Source organism: Vespa velutina, chromosome 11 (assembly GCF_912470025.1).
Source record: "Vespa velutina chromosome 11, iVesVel2.1, whole genome shotgun sequence".
Lineage (NCBI taxonomy): Eukaryota > Metazoa > Arthropoda > Insecta > Hymenoptera > Vespidae > Vespa > Vespa velutina.
Genome location: NC_062198.1, coordinates 5,039,777 through 5,057,496, shown reverse-complemented (window position 1 = coordinate 5,057,496; position 17,720 = coordinate 5,039,777). Strand labels below are relative to the sequence as shown.

The 17,720-nt window shown below is 29.8% G+C and overlaps 5 protein-coding genes across 5 annotated transcripts; all 5 read left to right on the top strand.

Annotated features, from left to right (window-relative positions):
• Positions 1 to 140: 140 nt before the first annotated feature.
• On the top strand, positions 141 to 3,636 carry LOC124952948 (WD repeat-containing protein 43). The gene is made up of 7 exons (XM_047503615.1): positions 141 to 677; positions 1,029 to 1,526; positions 1,775 to 2,219; positions 2,292 to 2,601; positions 2,684 to 2,931; positions 3,053 to 3,246; positions 3,320 to 3,636. The coding sequence occupies exons 1-6, from the start codon at positions 483 to 485 to the stop codon at positions 3,229 to 3,231; spliced, it is 1,875 nt and encodes a 624-aa protein (XP_047359571.1). The 5' UTR covers positions 141 to 482; the 3' UTR covers positions 3,232 to 3,246; positions 3,320 to 3,636.
• Positions 3,637 to 3,904: 268 nt separating this feature from the next.
• LOC124952831 lies at positions 3,905 to 5,214 on the top strand. Its single transcript, XM_047503308.1, has 2 exons — positions 3,905 to 4,367; positions 4,584 to 5,214. Exons 1-2 carry the CDS (start codon positions 4,116 to 4,118, stop codon positions 4,728 to 4,730), a joined length of 399 nt encoding a protein of 132 aa, XP_047359264.1. The 5' UTR covers positions 3,905 to 4,115; the 3' UTR covers positions 4,731 to 5,214.
• Positions 5,215 to 6,310: 1,096 nt separating this feature from the next.
• Positions 6,311 to 8,977, top strand: LOC124952881 (arylphorin subunit alpha-like). The gene is made up of 6 exons (XM_047503434.1): positions 6,311 to 6,622; positions 6,817 to 7,147; positions 7,222 to 7,628; positions 7,707 to 8,023; positions 8,089 to 8,435; positions 8,535 to 8,977. The coding sequence occupies exons 1-6, from the start codon at positions 6,404 to 6,406 to the stop codon at positions 8,939 to 8,941; spliced, it is 2,028 nt and encodes a 675-aa protein (XP_047359390.1). The 5' UTR covers positions 6,311 to 6,403; the 3' UTR covers positions 8,942 to 8,977.
• A 1,834-nt stretch (positions 8,978 to 10,811) lies between these two features.
• LOC124952880 (arylphorin subunit beta-like) lies at positions 10,812 to 13,654 on the top strand. The gene is made up of 5 exons (XM_047503433.1): positions 10,812 to 11,018; positions 11,095 to 11,844; positions 11,926 to 12,242; positions 12,325 to 12,677; positions 12,758 to 13,654. Exons 1-5 carry the CDS (start codon positions 10,812 to 10,814, stop codon positions 13,165 to 13,167), a joined length of 2,037 nt encoding a protein of 678 aa, XP_047359389.1. The 3' UTR covers positions 13,168 to 13,654.
• Positions 13,655 to 14,694: 1,040 nt separating this feature from the next.
• On the top strand, positions 14,695 to 17,493 carry LOC124952879 (arylphorin subunit beta-like). Its single transcript, XM_047503432.1, has 6 exons — positions 14,695 to 14,913; positions 15,126 to 15,462; positions 15,759 to 16,168; positions 16,248 to 16,564; positions 16,639 to 16,991; positions 17,068 to 17,493. Exons 1-6 carry the CDS (start codon positions 14,695 to 14,697, stop codon positions 17,478 to 17,480), a joined length of 2,049 nt encoding a protein of 682 aa, XP_047359388.1. The 3' UTR covers positions 17,481 to 17,493.
• Positions 17,494 to 17,720: the final 227 nt, after the last annotated feature.

Genomic DNA, 17,720 nt, shown 5'->3' with positions numbered 1-17,720 from the left:
AACCAATGAGAATAAAGTATAAATATTATCAATGAACAAATGAAACATTAACAGGAATTAAAATTGGCTAAGAGATAGGCGTTTTAAGATGTTAAAATCTTTTATTTGTAAATAGAATATAATACCGTAGAACTCCTACAGAGTGATTCGTATGTGGTGGGAGTGAGAAACGTTAAAGAGAAACAAAAGAAAAAGTAGGGATAAAAAGCGATTGGCTATGCGAGTCAAATTTAGCACGTGTATACGTTCTGTAGTATACGTTGAAACGTATAAACGTTGTAAAATATACGTTGAAACGTGTAAGCGTTGAAAGCTTATTTCTTCTATTTTATCAATAAATTTAAGAATGTAAACTAAATGTTCATAATTATTAACATACCTTTATTGAAATTTATATATAATCTGATATTTAAAATTTAAAAATAATAGTTACACATTATACGACGCCGATATAGAGGCAGTTAAAGTTAGTAGCGGTCAAAATGGCGAACGCGGCTTGTACCACGTTTTCTCAAGACGGTCAATATTTTGCTTATTGTGGCAGTGATGGAAAATTGAAGATTTGGGAGGTAGCAACGAGCAGACTCAAGCAAGAATACGTACCAAATTTACATCTTTATTCGCCATGTAGTGTCTTATGTTGGATCTCCGTAAATACTCAGGCAACAAGCACGTCGGTATGCCATGTGGTTTTTATTTTTCAATTTAATTATGTCAATAAGTATGTTTATTTTGATTTGCCATTGGTTTTGTATAATTGTTTCTTATAAATAATTTTTATAACAACTATGTATGGATAAAGTTTCATTTCTTCGATAATTATGAGATTTTCGATTTAATAGATATTTGTAACAGGATAAATTTAGGTTATATTAGCTCTACAAAGAATATTTATTGATATATATATCTTTTCATTGATATATTTTAAATATTTAAGAAAATCTGTTTCATTATACCACAATGTATAATAATTTTATTGTTTCTCAATTAATCTTATATTAATAGAGTTCTTTATAATATCATTTTAGCTCTCACCATGGAAGAAACGCAGAAGGAAGTTGATCTCAGAAGAAATAGAACAAAAAGGAATTATTGCTATGGGATCTGTAAATGGAAAGATCACTTTATATGATACTGCAGCTGCTACTGTTTGTGGTCAATTAGAAAATGGCCATTCTTCATGTGTAACAGCTTTGACTTGGTCGGCAAATTGTGGTTTATTTACAGCCGCTGATGATTATCATATAGTTGAATGGAATATTAAAGAAAATGGGATAAAGTGTAAGTGGAAATCTGGTAAAGCGAAAGTTACAGCCTTAGCAGTGATGCAAGATGGAAAATCTATGATCTCTGCAGAAAGAATAATCAAATGGTGGAATTTGTCCACAAAACAAATCATTAGGACTTTTACTGGACATGCTGGTCAAGTTACTTCATTAAATCCAATAACAGTGAACAAAAACGCCAGTTATTTAATCAGCGGAGCATGTGAAGACGGATATCTTAGTATATGGGCTTTAGATGAAGTACGTCACACAATATATTAGACTATCATTTATGTCAATAAAAATTATATGAGATGAATTATATAAAATGGATAAATTATATTTATTATTTGATTTCATAGTTAATGTCTGTAAAACTATTTAGTTTATATTTTTCTTGTATTGGAATTTTTATCAATAACTAAGCAATAAATATGACTAATCCGTTTCATATGATTCATCCAGTATGATAGAATTATTATTAATTATATCGTTTTCAATTTATTTAGACCAAAAATGATAAATGTCCTATGGCTACATTAGCGATGCAAGATGAAGCTTTATCTGTTTCTGTACATGTGAATGATGAGTCTCAAGTGATGGTATTAGCCATTACTAGGTCAGGACAAGCACATATCTTTAAATATCAACCTAATGGACGTTCTAAGCCATTGAAGCCTACACTGACTATTGCAGTTGCTTCGGATGTACATCAGAAAGAAACTATACAACAGATTCCTATTCTTATGGCAACATTGATAGAAAATGAAAAATTATTATTAGCATATGGTTCTTACATCAATCCGACATTTGAGAAAGTTACACCAGACTTTTCAGATAAAATACAGTATTTAATACGTTCTGAAGTAAAAAGAACAAAAGAAAGGAAAGAAGAATCAGTTACAAAAGTAAAAGCCACCATTACAGAAGATAATGTAGAATATCTAGCGCCTGGTAATATATAAATTTATTTGTTAAAATTTAATTATTTTCATTTGTTAAATTAAATATGATTGTTATATCTAGGAACAGGGAGTACAGCAATAAAAAGAAATAGAACCAGTTCAGCAGGCTCTCAATTACCTTTGAAAGATAGATTGGAAAATCTTAGTTTGAATGTAGAAACAAATGCTATAGGCAGGACTCCTTCGAAAGGAGCTAATATGATACAGTTGTTAATGCAAGGATTAAACAGCAAAGATAGGACAATATTAAATAATGTATTATTTACTAAAAATGAAAGAATAATTAGGAACACTATTGCCAAATTGCCTATCCAGGCAATAACACCTTTGCTTAAAGAATTATGTGCAATGTTACAAGGCAAAACATATCCGTAAGATATCTTTTATTGTCAATTACTCATTATTATGTTAATCGTAGAATATTTCAGCAATTCAAAAAATAATGTATTTTAGGAGTAAGATTGCTACTATGTGGTTACAAATATTGATAACAACGCATGCAGCACACTTCCTATCACATCCAAATATTGGAGAATCACTTAGTCCAATTTTGAGTTTAATCGATGCAAAGCTAATGTTATTGACACAAATATCAAGATTAAGAGGACGCGTTTCGCTTATAACCGGACAAATTACCAGAAGCAAAGAAGAACAAGACAATAATATAATGGAGGACACTTTGCTTGTTTATCAAGATGCAGGTCAGAATTTATAATTAACATTTTATGTATAAAACATTTTGATTTGTTATTATCTTATATTAAATATGAAAAACATAATTTATATTTCGTATTAATTTTTTGCTCGTTTTGTTATACACAGATTCATCTGACGAAGGCCCGGCTTTGGATGAGGTAGACTTAGAGAGTGAATCAGATGAGAATTGGGAGGAAATGTCCGATCAAGAAGAGCAAGAAGAACAAGAAGAGCAAGAAGAGCATAATGAAGATGACAATAAAAGTGTTATATCTAAAGACGAAAATGACTTTATAAGCAGTTGAATTTTTATCATCATTGTACGATTATTTGTCATAAATGGATAAAGGTTTAATTTTAACGTAGATTCTAATATAAAATTTTTATTTTTAGACCCAATTTCGAGTTCCTCAGAGCAGTAAATAGTAAATATGAGTGGCGCCAACAGTATGGTATAAAATCCTTAAATGGAATTCGTCTACAAATTCAACTCCAAGATTGAACTTTAAGATGTAATTTTTAAATCTGTTTAAGGTTTATACCAAATAATTATTCATAATACTTATTGTAAAAACTGATACATAATGAAAACCCACATGTAAAGTTCGAAAATGACATATTCCTACTTTTTCATAATGCCACACTTCTTAAATATATTACAAGCATAAAATCGAATTGTACATATTAAAGAAATATTCGTTTATCATCAACGTTTTCTTATTTTTCTTAATTTTCACGTTAACCTAAATTTTGATAGCATGTGAAAAAATAAGACGTAATCGACGATAATTTTTGAACTTTAATTAACAAGTACTGATTGTATCATTTTTATTTGTTATTTAAATATTAAAAAAATTATATGTGTGTGTATATGTATATGTATATATAATATATAATATATATATATATATATATATATATATATATATATATATATATATATATGCAGCTTACAATGCCATTATATTTAAACCGAGGATTACCATTTTCAGATACAAATAAAACAAATTAATAAGAATATCGAAGATTTTTATTTTTTTATATATCGAACTATACGATAATTTGTTGAAATGTTGTGTCATTTAATCGTTTTCAACATTATTTTATTTACCGTCATTAATTATGATTAGGCATAATTGAAAGAAACATTTGTATTTCTTCTTTAAATAGATTATCGTCAAAAGATAATATGGATGCTATAATTTCAATGACGAGTTTTCATTTCATAATGTCTAAATTTTCTAATCTTCTAATCACATTGAAACAAAAACTTGACAAATTACGAATTGAAATTCGTGAAGATATAAATAACTTCAATAAAAATGATAACTGGAATCAACATATCGTAACCTCGAATCAAGAAACTGAGACTAATACGAAGATAAAATCATATATACTTGATTTGGAAAAGCAATTAAACACATTAGAAAATACTTTTAACGTGCGTAATTTGTTATTTTGATCTTATTTTTATTTTAATTATCAATCATTTGTTGTAACATTAATGTAAAGTTATCAAATATCAATAAATATGCATTGTATTTCGTTGATAAAAATCTTGCCTCGATTATCAACCACGAAAAGTAAATTTGAAAAAGTGACGTGACATGAAAAATATGGATATTTTGATATTAATAAATATTAATTATTTTTCTAGGATTCCTGGCTTCGTATTTTTTTATATGTCAGTAATTACATGTGTACAGTTCCTTTAACTGAAGAAGTGCACAAAGAAATAACAAAAAATATTATTACAATGCATAAAATAACTTTTCCCGAGTACGACGAGAATAATTTTAAATAGAATGAAAAATATCTTTTAGAAGGTAACATTGTTTTCGATTTTATTATTCCCAATGATTTTTCAAAGATTTACAATTTTCCATTATTTAATCGTAATAATAAAAATTCGAGTGATTAATTTTACGTAACAGATATGATAAACTCCTGGTGGACAATTTATTCATAAACCTTTTAATAAAATAATACTTAACTGTGAATTACTTTCATTTTATTTGCAGAATATTTTGATTTACAAAATGAAGTGATATGTCTTCTATAAAATATATAAAATGTCAAAAAAACTATTGGAAGAAGAAGAGCTTTGCTTGAATTAAAAACAATGAGCAAACCATACATATCCTAAAAATGATTTTTCCCTTTTTTATATTTCTTATAATTAATTATCTTATGGAACGACAAACGAGCAATAAATCAAGCTGTGATGTGTCAACGTAATCATTCATTATTATTTAAATGAGGCTTAATTAAGTGTAGATAGTTCCTCTTCATCCATTCCTTTCTTTTCTTTTTTTTTTTTTTCTTTTCATATAATTTTAATGATTAGTGATAAATGAAAGATTACGACGTAATCAGTTTTATTTTCCGAAAGATGTAAACAGGCATATGGATGCACGATTCGAAAAAGATAATCACCATTTTACTCATATATTTATAAGAATAAGCTTAGAAAAGATATCGTCTAAATGAATTTATGATATTGTGGATTTTTTAACCATATAATTTTATATTACCGAAAAAAATATCTTTTTCACACATGCGTCATAAAAAAATATTTTTAATTAAATCAAATCATTATTAATGAAATGTTTAATTTCATTAAATTTTTTATTGAAGGATAATTCATTGGAGATTCTTGAACATAGAATAGATGAAGTAACTTTTGTAAAAAGAAGAGTTATGAAGCGAAAAAGAAGAGAATTCAATTGTAAAAGTTCTCAACTGTCTTTTTTTTCTCCGTAATTGACATTTTAACATAATCTACTTAATTCTAGTAAATTTATTAGCAATGATAATATTAGCGATGACTTAAAGAGAAATGGAACTTTTATATCTTTCGAAACTGTTTTCATGAGTGTTTTTCGTATAATCGTTCTTTACACTCTTCATTTTACATTGTACTTAATTATAGCAAGATTTTACTGGATTCATCCTAACATTCTTATCTTTAACGAATTCATTTGGATTTTTCTAGCTAATGAAATAGCAAATTAGAAAAATGTAATTTTTAATATATAAAAATTTACATTATATAAGTATAACTTAATAATATTTATAGAAATATTAATAAAGTTATAAGACAGGTACGATATATTTTTTAAAGTTATATTGAAATATTAAAATTATAACAAATATTAATCGAATAGACACGAAATATTAATTTCATCAAATTTTAATTCAATGTTCTCATTATATACACATCTTTTAATATCAAGACAAAGTATTTTTCAACTTGGAAACATGCATGATCTATTTTTGTTGCGTTATTTAGTTATAAAACGATCAATTTCATCATCGCGACGAACGACGAACATTCTAGGTCACAGGTTACAATGATTACAAAGAAAAAGCACCGGTATAAAAGCGAGGCCCTGTGTTCTGATGTCTCATCATTCTCCCTAACTGTTGGGGTAAAGATCTCAGCCAAGAGGCAAGAAAAGGATAAATTATAGAAGGATGTTGAAGGAAGTGCTCTTCTTAGTTCTGACGGCATTATGTCTGTCGGACGCCGTCAGTATTAAAAGTCACGTTGCTGACATGAATTTCGTACAAAAGCAAAAGAAGATCCATGAATTATTGCTTTTTGTGAAACAAAACGTTCTAACCGACGTAGAATATTACAATATTGGACGTAACTATAAAATCGAGAACAATGTGGAAATGTATAAAGAAAAGGTGATCATCCATCATGTTTAATTTTTTCATAACTGCTAAGATCATGAAGAACGATTGAACATACATTCTTCATAAGTCTTTCTAATCGATCTCTTTTTTTTTTTTTTTTTTTTTTTTAAGAGAGAATATAAAAAGTTTGTAAAAATTTGAAAAGATTCATAGAATTATGACAATAAGATTATTTTGTTTTACAGGATGTCGTCAAAGAGTTCCTTCATTATTACAAACGCGGCATGCTTAGTCGCGATGCCATCTTTTCGCCATTCTACGAAGAGCACCTTAACGAAATGATTCTATTGTTCAAACTCTTCTATAATGCAAAAGATTTCGATATCTTTTATAAGACCGCTGCTTGGGCACGTCTTTCCGTGAATTCCGATGTCTTCACGCTAGCTTTCTACGTTGCCATTTTCTATAGACCCGATTGCAAATATATTATGCCCATGTTACCTTATGAAATAAATCCAAATTATTTCTTTGACTCGAATGTCATTCAGGAAGCACAGCGCATCAAAATGATGCATGGTACATGGATTGAATGTTTTTCTTGTGTTTTCTATTAACTCAATTAATATTTTACATTCTTTATTTATTTATAGGTTTAACTTCTACTGGCAATATGAATAATACGGACATTTACGTAATCTACAGTAACTATACTAACACGTTCTCGGAAGAAAATAAATTAGACTACTTTACGGAAGATTTTGGTTTGAATACCTACTATTTCTATTTCCGTCAGATCTTCCCATTCTGGTTGAATAGCAAAGAATACAATATTCCTCGGGAATATCGTGGTATTTTCTACTTGTATGTCCACCAGCAACTGGTCGCTCGTTACTACTTGGAACGCTTGTCGAATGACTTGGGTGAGATCGAAGACTTTAACTTACAGAAACTATTTTACTCAGGATTCTATTCTTCTATGGTATTTAGTAACGGTGATGTAATACCCCCTTACAAGTCTTATTACAATGTACCTTATTACAAATACCAATATTTAAAGGTTTGTGGTATGCGATAGAAAACACGATATGTTATAACAATAATGATGATACTTATTTTCATTTCAATTCCTTCGTAGGAAATGGATACTCTAGAATTTCGTTTTATGGATGCCATTGATTCTGGATTAGTTTTAGACAGCAATGGCAAATTTGTAAATATTTATACTCCCGAAGGATTAAATATTCTCGGTAATCTGATCGAAGGTAACTCTGATACCTGTAACAAATATTACTACGGAATGTATGAAATATTGGCAAGAAATGTTTTTGGAACCAACTTCGATTATACATACAAAGACAAGACCATGCCAAGTGCTATGCAATTTTATAGTACTAGCATGAGGGATCCAGCTTTCTATGCTCTCTTTAATAAAATCAATAATTACGTAGAAAGGTTAGCATTAAATATATCTATCAAAATATAATAGATATATAATCGAATTTAATTCGTAACTTTAGATACAAGACACATATGCCAGCCTACTCTCAGAGCGAACTCGACTTCCCTGGTATCAAGATTGAATCCGTCAATATGGACAAACTTTGGACTTACTTCGATTACTGTGATGCAACGATTAACAATGCCGTATACTTTAACAGTTTCAAAGAAGGATCATCCCTGTATATCAAGGCTCGTCGTTATTGTCTCAATTACAAACCATTTACTTACCGTCTAAGTGTGAATTCCGACAAAGACATCAAGGTCCTAGTCAAGGTTTTCCTTGGACCTGCCATAGGTCAAGACATGAGTTACCTCAGCAAATACTATAAATACTTCGTAATGTTGGACCAATTCGATGTGTTACGTTAGTAAATTATTTGATATTTTAATAGACATTTATATAAACGCAACAATAATAGTGCAATAGTTGTTATTTTTAATTAATTATTTTTTCTTTTTGCAGTAAAGCAAGGTATAAATAACATCGAACATGCAAGCACCGAAGCTATTTACAAAATGTCTAGCGATAAACTCTACAAAAAACTTCAGAACGCTGTCAGTGGTAGCGAACCATTTACTTATTATGAAAAAGTTTACGCTTTCCCTGAACGCCTAACTCTTCCTAAGGGTAAACCCGAGGGTATGAAATTCAAGATGTTCTTCTATTTGAGTCCATATGACGAATCGAAAATGATCCACATCGAACTACCTATCTTCGGTAAAATGACTTACGACGGCAAACCATTCGGTTTCCCTCTTGACAGACCAATGTACACCTGGAAATTCTTTACTCCTAATATGTATTTCAAAGACGTTTATGTCTACAATACAAAGGATACCGAAAAGTTCTCTAATTATTACTCTAATTAGACTTAACGGCAAATATATCTTTGGATGCGATTTTGTACCACGTGACTGTTAATTTGTAAAAAAATGTCAAAAATACATGTTAAATGAATTAAATACTGTTAACCCGCTATTCCATTTTCGAAATTCCTAACACCTTCTTTTAATCAAGAAATTACCAGCAATATCTATGATCTTTTAGCTTATAATCTTATAATCTATATTAATATATAGATTATAGCTTATTAAATATAAAACTTTATTAAAATTATAAAATATAAAACTTTATTTATTAATTAAATAATAATGATAATAACTATGAATATTTTATTAATGGTATCGTTATCAATATTTTAAAGTCGATGAACTATCTTGAGTATTAGAATTTTAACATTTTTAAAATATACATTTTAATCGTATTATCAATTGAATTTATTATTAATTATTCTTTAAAGAAATATTTATTTTAACAAGGAGAATAAAATTTAATTGATGGAAATGTAATTTTATCGTACAAAAACATATTACGATAATACACATATTATCAAAATAAATGTAAATAATAAAGTATAATTATTATATTACTTCTTTCAATGCATCATTTATATATAATTTCTTTTTATATTACAATAACATATATATATATATATATATATATATATATATATATATATATATATATGTATGCATGTATGTATGTATGTATGTATCTATTTTTTACAATAAATGCATGTATATGTAAATTGTGCGTTTATAATATAATACAGTTAAAAGTGATGGGTATATTTATATATAAGAACTATACTTTTTATAAAAATTGATTAATTATTTCAATCAAATATTTTATGTTCGATTCGAAAAAAAAGACATTTGTATTACTGCAATTGGTTTTTTTTTTTAAATTATAACTTTTTTGTATTTAAAAATCATTAATCAGGGGGTCAGATTAAATTACATAATATTAAAATTTTTTAAAGTCTTATTTAAGATAGCAGTAAATATTATTAGATAGATTATTTGAAGAAAGCAAAAAATATTAATAGATAATATATGCCAGAGGGAGTCTTAATTAAATAAAAAATGAAATAAGAAAGATAAGGATAAATATAAAGTGAATGATGTTGTAGATGCACTTATATAATAATATTTAAAAAGTCACACATACATACAAAATTAGATTTGATGTTATATTTTTCTTTCGTTTTTTATTTCACTATTTAATATACTTAAGTGTAATATAATTCTTTCATCGTTTTTTCTTTTTTAATTTCATATTTTATACCGTCAAATTTAACCAATACGTTATTATATCATACGGCATTCGAAGTGTTTTAAAAAATTTGTCGATTATATGTAATTCTTTTATATTTCTAATATTAAAATGAATAGTTCTATTACGTTTGTTTTTTACTTTCATAAAATTTAATATTCTTCTTCAACATTTAAATCGATAAGTTTAACTTGGATTTTTGTACATTTTCTGGAGTATTCTAAAAGAAATTAAAATGGATTACCAAGATTATCGTCATATCACGAGGTCTCTGTTATATATTATGTCAAAGGGTATTGTGATTATATTTCTTTTTAAATTGACATAATAAAATTTTTTCTTTCTTAATTTTCTGTCGATATAAAAAGACAGTTCATTTGACGTAACCATTAAACGCGATTATCTTTTTACAAATATTATCTCATTCACTTATGTATCTTGTCTGAAGGCAAAGTCAGGGGGTTGTCGCCAGGTCAAAACTGATATTAAACATATTGTATGGTATATAAGGGACAATTGACATCAGTGAATTGCGTTTCATCTCCGGCAGGGAAACACGAACGGATCTAATTTACGGCACAGGAGAAGAATTTTAAACAGGGTAAGAAGGAAAGGTGATAAAAAATGAAAATAATTCTATTGCTTTTGGGAGCGTTTTGCTTAGCAAACGCTAGCCCAGTTCATACCGCCGACAAAGCATATCTAATCAAACAGAAGAGTATCTACGAATTATTTTGGCACGTCGATCAGCCGACGGTTTATCACCCAGAACTCTACCAAAAGGCTCGTTCGTTCAGCATTGAGGATCACATCGGTTCCTATGCGGACAAGGTAATTCGATCTTTAAATAAAGAATGTTTTCTTAGCTGTTTGTTAAGATTCTAAATTCTTTTTGTGTTTTTTAAAGACTGCAGTGACCGAATTCCTCCAACGCTGGAAACATGGAATGTTGCCACGAGGCCAAGTCTTCTCTATCATGTATCCTCAACTTCACGAGGAAACTGTTTGTTTGTTCAATCTCTTATATTCTGCTAAGGACTTTGACACCTTCTATAACACTGCAGTATGGGCACGATTCAATATGAACGAGCATATGTTTATTTATGCTCTTAGTGTTGCCGTTCTTCATCGTAGCGATACCCAATACGTTCGTCTTCCACCTCTGTATGAAGTCCTGCCAAATTTATTCTTCAACGACGATGTCTTACATAAAGCATACCATCTTGGAATGGGTGATACTAGTTTAAAGAAGACCGTAGGTGGTGTTAATTATCACGTGATTCACAGTAACTACTCTGGTTGGTATCTCGTAAGGAACGATGTACCTGAACAAAAGCTGACCTATTTCACCGAAGATGTTGGTCTTGGACAATACTATTTCATGAGTAGCCACGATTTCCCTTATTGGATGAACAGCGTTCAATACAAATTACCTACCAACGTTCGAGGTGAAATGTACTTATTTAATCACAAACAATTACTAACCCGTTACTATTTGGAAAGATTATCAAATGATTTGGGCGAAGTTAACTATGTTGATGTCAACCATCCAATTGTTACTGGATACTATCCAACAATGCACCATCACAATGGACTACCATTCTCTCATCGTGAAACCAATACTGTAGTACCACTTTCCATGCATAAACATGTACAGGTTGGTGAGAAAATTATTATTAGATAAAGTATAGAATTTATTCAATTATTTCGCTTGCACAATAAATTTTCGAATTTTTAGAAAGCTGAACATCTTGAAACTCGTATTGCCGATGCCATTGATTCTGGTTACGTTGAAGATGTTAACGGTCAAAAAGTAAATATCTATAATGAGGGAGGTCTCAATATTCTCGGTAACATCATCCAAGGAAACGCTGATACATTAAATCCAAAATACTATGGACAATACGACCTCCTTTGTAGAAAGATCTTCGGACTCAGTTTGGAACCAAATACCAAATACCAAATTGTTCCTAATGCATTAGAAATCTTCAGTACAAGTACAAGAGATCCTGTCTTCTTTAGCATGTACAAGAACGTCGTCACCTACTTATTAAAGTTTGTATTTAAAGAATATGTTAGAATGAATGATAATTCTATATATTATGTATTATTACTTAATGAAGATTGTTTATTTTAGTTACAAAAAGAACATGCCTAGCTATACACAAGAAGAACTTAGTTTCCCTGGTGTCATGATTGAATCTGTTGCCGTAGACAAATTAATGACATACTTTGATCACTTCGAATCTATGATCAACAATGCTGTTTCAGTACAAAATCACAAAGAAGCTCAATCCACGTTGATCAAGGCACGTCAAAATCGTCTCAATCATAAGCCTTTCACTTATCACATTACCGTAAACAGCGACAAGGTTGTAAAAGCTGTAGTACGTGTGTTCCTTGGACCCAAATACAGTGTACATGGCCACGAAGTTGATATCAGTGAGAATTACATGAACTTCATGGAATTAGACCAATGGATAGTTGACCGTTAGTATATCGCTTATCTTCGAACTTTAATCTAATCTATCTTACAAAGAATGTTAATATTATTTCTGTTTGAATTACAGTCAAAGTTGGTACCAATAAGGTCGAACGAAGCAGCCATGAATCAATCTACGTTGCTCCCGATGACGTTCCTAGTGAATTACTCTACAAGAAAATGCTGAAGGCCATCGATGGTGTGGAGACATACGTCTATACCACGAAACTTTACGGATTCCCAGACCGTCTGATGCTTCCTAAAGGAAAGAAAGAAGGCATGCCGTTCAAACTCTTCGTACACATTGCGCCAGTTGATGAGACCAAATCCTTCAAGGTTGACTTGCCAATCTGGGGAACTTCTGTCATGGATGGACGTCCAATGGGTTTCCCATTGGACAAGCCAGTTCAAGCTTACAACTTTACTTTATCTAATCTTCATTTCAAGGATGTCCTTATCTTCCATAAGCAACTCGATGAAATGAACGTTACCGTCTAAAACATTCTTAATTAAATTGTTTGAATTTTTTATAAGAGATACATCAAAGAGAATCAAAGAAAAAAGACTGCAGAGTTCTCGCTAAAAGCACATGGAATATTTATCTCCGTTAATTTCTTCTACAGAGCGTTGAAATGTTTTCAATAAAATTTCCGATTTATAATTGACACCTAAAAGTTCGGTAGTTTTCTTTTTACGTATACTAGTCCTATTTTATTTTTCTTGTGCGATAACATGAAAGAAAAAAAAAAACATAAAAATAGATCAAAAGATGATTTAAGCATGTGACTCGTCAGTAGATTGAGAAAAATCCGGATCCATGCAAACTACGGGGTCATAATTAACAAGAAGTTCATGCAAATGATTAAGCGTAAGTCTAGCTTTTATCGGAATTATGAGAGCGAAGATGCGATAATAATGATAGGTATGTTGTTATCTGGGACAATTATATCCAATTTTTTTATTATTGAGAATAAATATGCTGATAGAGCTATATCAGTTAATTACACATTTTAATGATTTATCTTCCAAGCCCAGATGTTCCATGAGTCCACCCCTTGTTTTGTACACCTCATTGACTGTTCCGCTACAAATCATACTAACCGCGTAATAGGATAAACTATAATTGCATAATGTTCATATTTATTTTAAACAAGGTAATCTCTTTATAAAAAGTATTGAGAATAATTTTCGATATATATGATCATTAATATACGCTTGAAAAATCGTATAATTTAATAAAATGTTTTTTTAAAGAAATTTTTGTATCACATAAATTGTAAAAAGTAAATTTTAAGATTGAATTTATGTCAGAAGTCAACTAAATATCATCAACAAACTTGTTCTGATAATATGTATTTACGCGTTCGTAATTGATTCCATTTATCTTAATAACTATCAATTTAACTTTAATCTATATGATTATATGTATCGGATATTTCTTTTAATAAAAACATTTAATACAGATTAAAAATGCTCAAGTGATTTTTTTTGTTATCTATCGTAGAAATTTGCCTCGTTTATAGATCTTTTTTTTCGATAAATATTTCACTTATAGATAATTACTATACCGTTCAAACAAAATTGATAAGTTCATTTATATTTATTTCACTTCTATTTATTTACATATGACTCCAACAATAAGAACAATTATTTTTTGTCGAAGTTTAATAAAGGGTATGAATATATTTTCCATTAATATTCTCCCTTAATTTTCACTTGAAAATACGAAGAACAAAGAAGTATTAGTTTAACAGATACTTTCCGATAGCATGCAGAAAAATGATATCAACAATCGTACCATTCACAAATCTCTGCCGGAGTAATCACTGGTAAACATGATCGTTAATACCCTGTATCATTTTTGTGCTTTCTTCCTTGCACAATATATGAGTCGCCCTTATGACCTGAGAAATGTTGATTAGGAGGTGAAGATACTATAAATGTAGAAGCATCCCGTTGTTGCGCGTAGAATTAGCGGAGAAAATATAACCGGTCACACTGAAAGTCTGCTAAACGAAATCGACCATGTACAGGAACTTGGCAGTTTTGGCCATTCTGGCCTTCTGCCTTACCTCCGCTGAATATTATACTGTTCAAACGGCTGACAAAGACTTTCTATTAAAACAAAAAAAGATATACAATCTTTTGTATCACATTTCTCAACCGAGCATCGTCAATCCTGAATTGTATATCGAGGGTCAACAATATGATATTGAAGCAAACATCAATTCCTACACCAATCAAGTACGTAAACGATCTTAAGATCATATTTAAATTGTCATATATATATTCGAATCAAAATTATCATGATAGATGGACTACAGAGTTTCAAATCTAACATAAATATAACATAAATATAAAACTAGATAATTGATAAAGAATTTATGATTTTACAATTATAAAGATTTAATTGAAATAACTATATAATAATGAGTATAATCGTGAAATATTTTCAGGACGCTGTAAAAGAGTTCCTGTATCTATACAAATATGGAATGCTACCACGAGGCGATGTCTTTTCCGTTTACTATCCTAAACATCTTAAGGAAGGGTTGGCCCTGTTCCATTTGTTCTATTATGCCAAGGATTTCGATGTCTTCTACAAAACAGCATTATGGGCTCGTATTTATGTAAACGAAGGTCAATTCGTTTGTGCCCTTTACAATGCTGTTATCCGCCGTCCAGATACCCTTTACATTCAACTTCCACCTCTCTACGAGATGTATCCCTATGCCTTTTTCAATTCCGAAGTTCTGAATAAAGCAAATCATGCGAAGCTCTACGGTAAGCTAGGTAAGGAAAACAAATCTTCGAAACTATGTTGCTTAAAATTTTGCGAAAGATTGACGGATCTCCATTTTAATTAAAATTTGATTTATTAATAATAGAATATAGAAGATTAAAAAATAGTTTTCAAATCTTCAGTAAGCGATTGACCAAAAACGTTAAGAATTAGTTACATATTATACAAATTTATAAAGCTTAGATATTATTTTCTACATAATAATAAATCTCAAATTTAATTTCATGTGTACAAGTTTCTCGATAAAATTCATGATTTATCATCTGTAGATATTTATATATTTCAGATAAGCAGAAATTAACTGGATATGATACTTACATTATCCCAGCTAACTATTCCGGCTGGTATATAACTTACGAACATGATCAAGAAAACAAATTGAATTACTTCACTGAAGATATTGGCTTGAATTTGTATTACTTCTACTTCAGACAACAGTTCCCCTTTTGGCTGAAAAGCGAAGAATATCAATTGCCAAAATATCGTGGAGAAGAATATTTGTATGGACATAAACAACTTATGACACGTTACTACTTGGAACGTCTATCGAACAATCTTGGTAAGATAGAAGAATTCGACTGGCACAAAGAGTTCTATCCTGGATATTATCCAACCTTGACTTATCACAATGGGTTACCGTACCCGCAACGTCCATACATGAGTATGTTCCCGTCTTACAAATACAAATATATCAAGGTATTTATATCATTCATATTAAGCACATTACGCTATTCCAATTTGAAACATATGACCTATTTTTTTCTATTATTTTTAGGACGTATACGAGATGGAATCACGTATTTCCAGTGCTATCGATTCCGGTCTTATCATCGATAGGAACTCCAAATTGATTAAACTTCATTCTTCAAACGATCTTAATATTCTCGGTAATTTAATCGAAGGTAATCAGGATTCATATAACTACGATTATTATGGAAGCTTAGACTACTATATTAGAAAAATTTTGGGATACAACGTTGATCCTGCAACACCGTATCATGTTCTACCAAGCGCTCTTGAGAGTTTCGCCACATCCTTGAGAGATCCAGCTTTCTATCGGCTCTACAAGAAGATCTGTAATTATTATTACAGGTATTGTAATTTGTTAATGAATATACCAGATTCGTTATTCTCGTTGAAATAATAATTATAATTGATTTCGATAGATACAAGTTACGCCAAGAGCCTTATACCAAAAATATGATTGTTTTCCCGAGTCTCAAGGTTGAATCCTTTGCTGTAGACAAATTGATCACTTATTTCGATCAATTCGATACATCCCTTAACAATGGTTTGATGGTCGAAAACCAACAAGAAGCTGAGAGCTATATAATCAAAGCGAGACAATATCGTCTCAATCATAAACCATTCAATTTTCACATAACTATTAATTCCGAAAAAAGTATCAAAGCATCTATTCGTATTTTCCTAGGACCTAAATACGACATACATCGTAGATTCCTTAATTTCGAAGATAACTTGAAATATTTTTATGAAATCGACAACTGGATAACCGATCGTTAGTATAACAATTTTTATATAACAAATGAATTTTTACTAAATATCTTTTACTAATGTAAAGATTATTTCAACAGTGAATGCTGGTATAAATAAGATCGATCGAAACAGCAAGGACTGTTTCTTCTTGTCTCCTGATCCAGAACCGAGCGAAATTTTCTACAAGAAGATCGAAAGGTCTTTAAATGATTCCGAAACCTTTAAATACAATGAAAGACTTTATGGATTCCCGGAGAGATTGCTTTTGCCTAGAGGAAGAGTAGAAGGTTTTCCATTATATATGTTCATCTATGTCAGCCCAGTAACCAGCGAGCCTCTTTTATACACATCTCGTATCTTCGGTAATTACAAATTTGATAATAAACCATTTGGATTCCCCTTGGATAAGCCAACCGTCGATTTCCATTATGATGGACCTAATATGTTACTAAAAGATGTCTTCATTTTCCACAAGGACGAAATTGAAAATTTTAACGACATTGTTATTTGATTTATCATTTACGTAATTCATTAAGAAAATGTTAATTTTTATTAATACATCTAATAACTTCATTTTTCATGCTAAATAAAATCTTATTTTATAAAAACGCAAAAGAAAAATACTTAATTTAAATTTATACACCTTATCTTTTAAAATATTCTTAAAATAATTTACCGTATTGATGTAGTAATCGTATAAGGGACCTTATAAAGTGATAGATACAAAAGGGAAGGATTTAACAATAAAAAT